This window comes from Temnothorax curvispinosus, unplaced genomic scaffold (assembly GCF_003070985.1).
Source record: "Temnothorax curvispinosus isolate PA1 unplaced genomic scaffold, ASM307098v1 QBEX01014232.1, whole genome shotgun sequence".
NCBI classification, from domain to species: Eukaryota; Metazoa; Arthropoda; class Insecta; order Hymenoptera; family Formicidae; genus Temnothorax; species Temnothorax curvispinosus.
In genome coordinates, this window is record NW_020224012.1 from 542,790 (window position 1) to 552,550 (window position 9,761).

The 9,761-nt window shown below is 39.3% G+C and overlaps 5 protein-coding genes and 1 non-coding gene across 10 annotated transcripts in view; 3 read left to right on the forward strand and 3 right to left on the reverse strand.

Moving 5' to 3' along the window:
* Window positions 1-302: 302 nt before the first annotated feature.
* Window positions 303-1,763, forward strand: LOC112464415 (probable 28S ribosomal protein S16, mitochondrial). 2 transcript variants are annotated; one of them, XM_025031383.1, is made up of 3 exons: window positions 303-434; window positions 511-596; window positions 823-1,763. In XM_025031383.1, the coding sequence occupies exons 1-3, from the start codon at window positions 353-355 to the stop codon at window positions 1,090-1,092; spliced, it is 438 nt and encodes a 145-aa protein (XP_024887151.1). In that variant the 5' UTR covers window positions 303-352; the 3' UTR covers window positions 1,093-1,763. The 2 variants fall into 2 exon arrangements, with proteins under 2 accessions (XP_024887151.1, XP_024887152.1); XM_025031384.1 differs by having other exon boundaries at window positions 340-596.
* Window positions 1,574-1,666, reverse strand: Trnai-uau. The gene is given in 2 exon segments: window positions 1,574-1,609; window positions 1,629-1,666. It is a non-coding gene; the product is annotated as a tRNA-Ile (tRNA).
* Window positions 1,764-2,192: 429 nt separating the features above from the next.
* LOC112464414 lies at window positions 2,193-4,059 on the reverse strand. Its single transcript, XM_025031382.1, has 5 exons — window positions 3,742-4,059; window positions 3,437-3,650; window positions 3,217-3,346; window positions 2,908-3,141; window positions 2,193-2,604 (listed from the first exon to the last, which is right to left on the reverse strand). Exons 1-5 carry the CDS (start codon window positions 3,867-3,869, stop codon window positions 2,468-2,470), a joined length of 843 nt encoding a protein of 280 aa, XP_024887150.1. The 5' UTR covers window positions 3,870-4,059; the 3' UTR covers window positions 2,193-2,467.
* Window positions 4,060-4,291: 232 nt separating this feature from the next.
* LOC112464412 (pre-mRNA-splicing factor RBM22) lies at window positions 4,292-6,151 on the forward strand. The gene is given in 4 exon segments (XM_025031379.1): window positions 4,292-4,491; window positions 4,595-4,648; window positions 4,870-5,767; window positions 5,770-6,151. Coding segments are annotated over 4 exon segments (1,275 nt in total). The 5' UTR covers window positions 4,292-4,437; the 3' UTR covers window positions 6,039-6,151.
* A 98-nt stretch (window positions 6,152-6,249) lies between these two features.
* LOC112464413 (Bardet-Biedl syndrome 5 protein homolog) lies at window positions 6,250-9,217 on the forward strand. Of its 2 annotated transcripts, none has more exons than XM_025031381.1 (8): window positions 6,250-6,584; window positions 6,661-6,809; window positions 7,020-7,069; window positions 7,227-7,354; window positions 7,466-7,601; window positions 8,063-8,164; window positions 8,346-8,537; window positions 8,789-9,217. In XM_025031381.1, the coding sequence occupies exons 2-8, from the start codon at window positions 6,665-6,667 to the stop codon at window positions 9,002-9,004; spliced, it is 969 nt and encodes a 322-aa protein (XP_024887149.1). In that variant the 5' UTR covers window positions 6,250-6,584; window positions 6,661-6,664; the 3' UTR covers window positions 9,005-9,217. The 2 variants fall into 2 exon arrangements, with proteins under 2 accessions (XP_024887149.1, XP_024887148.1); XM_025031380.1 differs by having other exon boundaries at window positions 6,250-6,464.
* The window catches only part of LOC112464408 (WD and tetratricopeptide repeats protein 1), a 6,770-nt gene continuing 6,147 nt past the window's right edge, over window positions 9,139-9,761 (reverse strand). For all 3 annotated transcript variants that reach the window (XM_025031369.1, XM_025031370.1, XM_025031371.1), the window contains exon 14: window positions 9,139-9,693. In XM_025031369.1, coding sequence (XP_024887137.1) covers window positions 9,487-9,693 — 207 coding nt within the window. In that variant the 3' untranslated portion in view covers window positions 9,139-9,486. The remainder of the gene's footprint in view (window positions 9,694-9,761) is intronic.

Below are 9,761 nucleotides of genomic sequence, written 5' to 3' on the forward strand. Positions count from 1 at the left end.
ACGCGTGACGCGCTCAGTGGAAATTCAGCCTCATGACTTCTGCTCACATGGCTCCTGCCCAATCAACGTGTCGCTTTTCCGTAAGAACCAAATGTTTATTGGCTACCGCGTCGCTTCTTGCCGCGCGCGCGGCAAGTGTTTCCGCGTTCATATGGCTTCTGCACACAGGACGCTTGCCGCGCGGCAAGAAGCAACGCGGTAGCCAATAAACTTTTTGTTCTTACGGAAAAGCAACACGTTGATTGGCTACCGCGTCGCTTCTTGCCGCGCGGCAAGCGTTTTCGCGTTCTGTGTGCAGAAGCCATTAGCTATTAGCAGACTGATTTTCACGCCATATGCGCAGTTCAGGGCCATGATTTCTGATTGTCCGTGGTTTAACCTATCCTATCCTATGTTTGTCTCGTCCATCGTAAACAAGCACGTTCATAAAAGCGGTGATTAATTTTTTAATATTAATAAACAAACAAAGAGATATGCCTCGATTACCTTTACATCCTTCGTCTGGGACAGGTACTATTTCGCCACTGAGCAAGGCGCTACGTCTTGTTCGTTACGGTTGCACCAATAGACCGTTCTATCATATCGTCGTAATAGATGTAAGTCGGCTTAGTTTGTTTTTCAAGAATTGTTACAAGTTAATGTCGTTACAAAGTGCATTTTTATCTATACTTTTTAAATAATTTTTGTAACTATATCACGCACGCTTTAAAAAAAAAAAAAAAAAGAGGCTGAAAGATATAAATGCCATGTAGAGAAGTCGGAACAAGAAGGAACATTTTTCTAGCTAGAAATCAATTGATTAAGCACTCAATTTTACCTTAGGTGAAAAAGGCGCAAAGAAGTCCACCAATAGAACAAGTTGGCGTCTACGACCCTATTCCAAATGTGCACAATGAAAAATTAGTGTCCTTCAATTTCGAAAGGATACAATATTGGCTGGCCAAAGGTGCACAGATAACCACACCCGTTGCAGATTTATTAGGACTCGCTGGATTCTTACCTGTTCATCCAAGAACGTATATGAGAGCATGGAGAAATCGTCGCAAAATTGTAGAAGAAAGTGTAACTAAAGAAAGTACGTGTCAAGAATAAGCGGTTGTACAGTTGTATAGTTGTTGCGAGACGCAACGGACGTTAATTTTGTACAAATTTCGCAGTTTATTTTAATAAAATTATCCTTAAGTAGAAGATGCACGTCACATGTCTTTGCAGTGTTCTAGTCTTTTGTCTAGCCTTTTTTTAATCAATAAATTACTGATTCAAACTGTCTGGACAATGATTCAATTGTCATACGCTTTTCCACGTAAATATCTCCAGTTTTATATTTGCAATGTCTTCGAAAACTATACGTTTATCGTTTTGATTAAATATTTATATTTTAAAGTTTATTGCAATGACAATTTTTATTATTGTATACATCAAATTTGGATATAAATTGTTATTGACATTTTAATTGTTCAACGCACATTATCATCAATCGCAATGCAAACAATGTGTTGTGTCAATTAGAGTAAAGCGATGACGGAAAGAATAAAATGAAAAGGAAAAAAGGGGGGAAAAAAAAAAAAACAAGTTCCCCAGGTGAGGCTCGAACTCACAACCCCGGCATTGCTCACTGAATTACTGTTTATAAGTACCGTGCGCTAACCGATTGCGCCACTGGGGATTCCGACTTTTGTTCTTCCTGTTACAATAGATCCAAGAGCATACATGCATGTGTACATACCTGTGTATGTGAATAAAAAATCGATTTTGAAAATTTATCTCAGATGCGTGCACTTAAATATGTATCTGTGTCAGGGGAATCACTGTCGCCATAGAGAAATATTATCACCATATGCATCCAAGATGAGACGTGTATCCATACCGGTTCTCTCGATTGCTTCGTCTAGCCATATTAATAGCATAACAAAAACTGAGAGTTTATATAGCGTAAATGTAAGCTAAATATAAAACAAATCATGATAATGACAAGTGCGACAATATAGTAGCAAAATTTGTCGAGCGTCGAGATAATTTAGTCGAGTATAGTGTAGTTGCAATTTTCAAAATTTCTCGAAAACAAAATCTCGAGTACGAAAGAACTTGATATTAAAAATTTTTTTCACGTAGATCAATTATCTTTCTGGTTGTACCCCACCTATCACAACGTACAGATATACGCGCGCGCAAGCACAGAGAAGTATAAAAAGTTAGTTTTTTAATTGATGGATTTTCTTTATTATGTTTACACTGAAGAAAACTCGGTTTGCATCTTAATCTTTGCGTTGCATACACACACACAATACGTGTTTGCATTAAAAAAAACTTGAATAAACAAATGCGACGGACGTAACTCGTAGCAAAATTCGTCAAGTGATAATGTATAGCAGAATACTGTCCTATTTAAATAATGGAAATTAATAATAAAATAAATTTATATAATCGTTAATATAGTTTCATGATTCAAGATAAATGATCAGTTTTGTCAGATATTTCCTCTAGCATGATAAGCATCAATAGCGATGCACAGCCTTTCCCATAGTTCCACAAGATTGTTTTTCGTTAAGCCAATCTTGCAAAATTCTTTTAATAAAGAACAATTTTCTTCGGAAAATTCCATACCTAAATCCACAAATTAATAGTATTCATTCTTCACTATTTTTTAGAATGTCTTTGATCAAATGCACGTAACTTTGCTCATCGACTCAACCGGACGTTCTTACAAAATTTTCGATTATGTAATTTGCCGTGTCCAATCTACTCTATTTATATGTATTTACATGTGTTGTACATACATATAACAAACTAATAATTCTACGTTAACAAACCGTTGCAGGAGTTGCCGATTAAGTCGATCAAAGCTTGGTCATTCCCAGGGTTTCTCTTTGTTTATTAACACGAACGAAAGGTAAGGGCATTTCTTACCTATATCTGTAGATTTCATTGTGAAAAAATGCTCAATCCGCCACGTCAGGTCCAAAAATTTCATTGTCCACTGACATATCACATAATTCTTGTCTGTATTTACAGGTGAATGCATATGCACTAGTATACCTCCATCTTCCTGAGTGCATTGCTCGACGCTCGAATATTTCTTTAATTCTAAATTTCGTAGAATCTTAGATCTGAGGATATCGTTTTCATTGTAATCGGAAAGTGCTGAAACAAAATATAGCCTTTATTACATGACACGTGTATGGATTTGTAGACAAATCTCAATGTGCGATTATTTACCGGACATAAGGAGAGAAAAGTTTTTCATATTAGTAATTTTCCGAAACCAAGGAGATATTTCCAGCATATGACAATCGTGGACGTTTATAAAGTGGCACATTATGTCCTCAATTTTAAATTCATGTTGATCCTGAGAAAAAGAACGTAAGAAATAAGAAACAGTCGATTATATAGAATCGTGAATGTACCTAATAATAATAATCACATCCTCCCTGCGCACCTTAAAAGTCACTGTTAATTCAACATTAAAGGAACGTGTTTTCGTTATCACTTTAGCCATATACATATAAGTATCATCACGTAACCATTTTCTATCGACATTCTTGAATGTTATTCCCGTCACTTGACCCGTAATCTCACACAATTTAGCTTTGTACCTGCTGGATAGGGACACGTTCGACAGTTTTTCATCTTGATCGTCGGAAGGCAGCGTGCTACAATCAACCGAAAATGATAAAATGGTAAAATGGAAAAATGGTGTGAACACATGAAACATTTATGCACGACGTTTGACAGATATTTTACCTGTCGAAATTAATTGACTCTCGACGTCCGTTTTCCTCTTGATCCTTCATTTTATCTCTCAAACGAATTACTTTTCTCAAGAGTTCTTCTTTCAGCTCACGCAACTGTATTATCTCCTCGTTTCCCATTTTCTTGCGGTCACTCTGTTTTTACTAAGCTTGCTCGTAAAAAAAAGATTTCACCCGCCTTTCCACTTGCTTCTGTTCTCGAATCATTTCGAATAACGATTTTCGTCGCACTTGCCACTTACTTTTCCATGTGTTTTACACATAACGCGCACGCATGTGCAAAAAATGTTACCACGCCGCAGAAATTAAATATGGTGCCTACACGTGTGTTTTCGTTGTTACCAACGTGATTTATATCCTCTCTCTTTTTTTTGTCGTCAACGTCACGTGGCTGATTGGTTGGTCCAAAGGAAAAAATCCAGACACCGGAAGCTGTGTGAGAGCGGTGAGTGGTTGTGGTCAAATGGGACGCTCGACGCTCGACGCTCGACGCTCCCTCTGTCTGTAGTGTAGTGTGTTGAGTCGGCCAAAATATCGCGAAATATCTTGAAATATTTTTTATGGTATGGTACATGGTACATCACAGTATACAGTATCGATGTGTATTGCAAGTGGTGCAGGTGTTGCATTAATGAATTCCTTCTATATTATTTTAAGATAAGTTGTGTTATTAACCGATTAACGCGCAATGGCTACGTCAAAGACTACCAATACGTATAACAGACAAAATTGGGAGGATGCGGTGAGTGTAAAACAATTTTTTAACACGGTTCTCATTTCCAGTGAAAATGGCACATTTTTTATTTCTCTTTTACCACTGTCTTGCTTGTATTTTTCTCACGCAGGAGTTCCCGATACTGTGTCAGACGTGCTTAGGAGACAATCCGTACATTCGTATGGTGAGTAACTCGGTAAAACACGAGTGGCCTATTATTACATTATTAAAGCATTATTAAAGCAAAGCGAGAAGCAACGTAACGCAACACGTGTTGTCCGGATTAACGCGGTGAACGGTAACATTAACTAGTAGACGTTTAACCTAACCCTAACCTACATCACATCACGATCAGCGTGATAACGTTCGTGTATGTATGTACATAGTATGTACATTGATTTGCAGACAAAGGAGAGATATGGTAAGGAATGCAAGATATGTATGCGGCCGTTTACGGTGTTCAGATGGTGTCCGGGAGCGAGGATGAGATTTAAGAAGACCGAAGTCTGTCAGACGTGCAGTCGATTGAAGAACGTCTGTCAAACGTGTCTGTTGGATTTGGAGTATGGCTTGCCGATTCAGGTTCGCGACGCCGCTTTGAAAATTAAGGACGATTTACCACGTTCCGATGTAAATAAGGAGTACTATGTACAAAACATAGACAACGAAATTGGAAAGATCGACTCGACGACGCCGGCCGGCGCGGTCGGCAAGTCCGCCGCGGCTAGCGATCTGCTGATGAAGCTGGCCAGGACCAGTCCGTATTACAAGAGGAACAGGCCGCACATTTGTTCGTTTTGGGTTAAGGGCGAGTGCAAGAGAGGCGAGGAATGTCCTTATCGGCACGAGAAGCCAACGGATCCCGACGACCCGTTGGCAGATCAGAACATTAAGGATCGCTATTACGGGGTCAACGATCCGGTGGCGGATAAACTGATGCGCAGGGCAGCGGCCATGCCTAAGCTGGACCCACCGGAGGACAAGTCCATCACGACGTTGTACATCGGCAATCTGGGCGACGTGCTAACGGAGAAACAGCTGCGCGATCATTTCTATCAGTACGGCGAAATCCGCTCGGTGACGATGGTGCCGCGTCAGCAGTGCGCCTTCATCCAATACACGCAGAGAAGCGCTGCCGAGGCGGCAGCCGAAAGGACGTTCAACAAGCTGATATTAGGTGGAAGGCGGCTGACCATAAAGTGGGGCCGTTCGCAGGGAAGGCAGACCGTGTCCGTGGCGGAAGCGACCAGGGAGATTCTCGAGCCTGTTCCAGGTTTACCTGGCGCCTTACCGCCACCGCCGCCCGAACCCTTGGGCACCACCTTTTCAATCTGCAACCCACCCCCGGCGGCATGATACCGCCGATGATGATCCCCCCGCCGCCGGCCGCCCCTCAGTTTATGTTCCCGCCGCAAATGGCAACTGCGGCCGCCGCCGCCGCCGCCGCTGCCGCCGCCGCCGCGGCCGCGACACCCATCTTCCCTCCGGGAACGACCCCCATTCATTATCCGAGCCAAGATCCGTCCAGGATGGGTGCGTCGCAGGGTGTGGGCAAACCTTGGCCGGAGGAGTAATAGTATAACAATGCTATAACAATCAATTTTTTATGTACTTTTATTGTAACTTGTAACGGCGTAACACGTAACATTACTCGAGGCGGAAATATATCATTTTTCTTTCGCCTTTAGCTTTCGTATTATTGATCCGATTCTATTTTATACACATACATATATATTTGATCCAACGAAAACGCGTTTGCGTCGCGCGTTATGCGCGAAAAAGTATCGCCTTCCATTGCTTCCGATTCTGTCACGTCATTACTGTTGTGTTGTGTGCCTGTAGGTATGACAACACACAATATATTGATTTCCAGTTTCCAGTACGTCCAGTCCACGACAGTGTGGACAACGTCGCGCGGTCGTCTTCGCGTCTCGTTTAGCTGAGGACGCGACGCACAGAATGTGGCAAGACAACGAAGTCAAATTTGACATTTCTCATTCGTAATTATAAAATTGAATTATTTTCAAACTGTCGAGCCGATCGCCTTTCAGCGTATGAGTTTCGTTTTCCATCTTCGTTCGTCGAGTGTGGAGCGGAGAACGGAGAGCGCGCGGAGCATTGTGAGCACACTCGACGAACGAAGCAAAGCGGTATACCTAGTATTTGAGAAGAAATCGTCTTTTTCTTACATGGCAGTAATATGCAGTTACGACCTGGTGAACTTACCGTTGACAAACTTGACATGATAGAAGATACGAAGGGTAATGCCGGGGATCTAGGAAGATTGATTGTCACCAACTTGAGGGTCATATGGCATTCTTTATCCTTGCCACGAATCAACTTGAGTATGAAATGAGATTAGAGTACACGCATTGCGTGCCGCATATATATAGTAGAATACACACATGTAGAACATGTACTTGCAACTTGATACGTGGAAATACATATATAATTTTTTAGTCAATCTCTGTCTAGTTGTAGTACGTTCGAAACATTTCTTTCAAAGCGAAGCGAAACGCACCCATCGATTTCATTACGTTTATATGTATATATAGGCATAGGATACAATACATTTATCGCAGTGAATACGAAAATTCTTCATACGGTACGTGAGAATATCATATTTTACATTAGCGGTAGGTTTTAGGATGTATGTATTGTACAATAAAATGATATGGGTGGTGCAGTTACTTACGCGCGTATTACTTAATATTAATAAATGTTAGTTGCGCGCGAAACGATAACGAGCCTTTTTTTTTTAGATTCATGGCGCATATGTGCAAGCTCTTCACGTATTGACTTCGTTTCGAAATTGTCGATATGAATTTATATTTACGAATCACGACGCCAAAAGCACGAGACATTACACTTCGGTCATAGGTGTTTACAGGTATATACTGATGATAATACCGATCGTTCCTTCGACAATAATATATGGTAATCACACACGATTATATTGCTATAAACGATGGTAATCGCTTCTGCAAGGCGTCCGTTACAGAGCTTACGTGTCATCAAAAATCTATAGAGAAATTAAACTAAGAAGCGGTATTATACGTGAAAATCGACTGGTTTTATTACCTCAAGAAAAAGTGCACTCTTCCGTGCAGGACGTTTGGAATTTATCCATCGAGCAGGTCTCTATATCCAACAACTTTAATTTCTACGCGTCGTCATTAAGGGGAAGGGTGTATAGTAGTTGTGAAATCATAGGTCATAGGGCAAAACTATATCTTTATATATTCCTTTCTTTTATTATTTCTTTTATTACTCGATCAATGTATTCGAATCTCTTTTTATTCCTTTCCTCCAGATTGATATAACTACTTCATTTTGATCAATGCTTTTTTCTCTTTTTAAATAAGCTCTGACATTGACTTATTTTTACTTCGGTTCTCTTCATCTTTTTCACGTGTACTTACATGAACTTTTTTATTGTTTTATAATTTTTATTAACATTTTGCAGTTGCAATGTAGGGTGTTAGAAGAGAACGTTCCATCATTTTTTTCAATTTAACTAATATGTTCAACTTCTCGCTGTTAAATTTTGTTACGTATATCATTATAATCTTTAATAAGACATAATCGTTTTTATAAGGGGAACATCGGAACTTTTATTACAACCAACATACGTTTGGTATGGTATGCGGATGTGAATCATCAGTTTAACGTATCGATTCCTTATCTTACAATCGGAAATGTGAGTATAGGTATATTAATTACACGCTATGTGAATATGCATATTATAAACGATAACAAATCGTTAGATCGTTAGATATTATATATTAAACGTTATACTTTATGCATATAAGATATACGTGAAAATATGCCAGAAGAAACAAAAAAATTGTGTGCGTGCCACATGAATGAATTTTTTGTAGATTACTATAAGAACATCGAAATTTGGGCCAACTTTAGTAATTTTAAGTACAGAGGCCAGCGGAGGATACGTCTTGGGTTTTCGCGTCAATCCCTTGCAGCAGCTTCATATTACTCATAAAGAAGTATCGATACTCCGTTCGGAATTTGAAAAATTTCCTATTTTTGGTGTGGAATATACGTTTGAACATCAGGTACCTTGTAACTTGTAACCACATAGTTAATGTGTGTACGTTTCATCACAATGTCGCGCAGTCTGAATTTAAGTTTAGTCAAAAGTAAACAAGTCACATTTTTTTGACCGTTACTTTCTCTCCTTGCTCGCACCATAATCTGACTAGGGCTACATTTTACGTGTCTTTAAATTTAAAGCTCATCTTGCTGCTTATTTGCCAATAACGTTCTTCCAATACACGAGCGATTATCAGTATCCGTACCATTACAGGCACCTTCGCAAGAGGAGATTAATGTAGAACATTTCACTGAGATACAAGATAATCAAGCTGAAATATCGAATGTATTTGGCTATTATTTCTCTGAGGGGGAAACAGGTCAAAGGAAGCCAAATTTTTCGATTCACTTGGGACTCGCGGCGGAGGAGCCAAGAGAAGGCAGCACATTGCAGAGTTTATGGGAACTTGTACCATCGTGCGCTACTTGAGCTAATCTACAATAACGTAAATTATTTTAAAAATTTTAACTTTCTCCATATCGATGCTACAAACTCACAAATGAAATTTATATGTGCCGAACAGTGCTGTCTCATTATCTTATGGGGGATAAAAATAAATCCGTTTTTATACAAAGAGATATAACATGATATATTATTAACTACATCTTATAAGAATCTTGAAATATAATAATTCTTGTTCAAGTTTTTCGCATTTCTTAACAATATATATCCACAACGCCTGGCAAATAAGATTCTATTTCGCCCTTGATCTTGTCAAGATGCTTTGGCTTGATAGATTATTATACAACAAAAGTGCTTCGAGACATGTCCGTGAAAGAAGAAAATAAATAATTAAGATTGAAATAACAGTGTGACAGATTATAATACGCATGTTGAGATAAATTCTCACGTATCTAGCCACTGTTAATACGTAATCCTTTCTCTGTGTGTGTGTGTGTCTCTTGCAAAATTTAGCTTGGTCTACAATTTAAAGCTGGTGCTATTGGTTGATCATGCTGGTCCTCACTGTCCTCGTCGCTAAATTCGTGCTGGGGAACGGGAAATCTGTATCCCATGTTCATGAGCATTAATTCAAATGGATCACTGTTCATGCGTATTTGATTGGCTGACGCGGCGTCATCTAGATTCTGAATTTCTCTTTCATTCACACTACCATCCTGCAATATACATGCACGTATTATATATATATATATATATATATATATATATATATATATATATATAT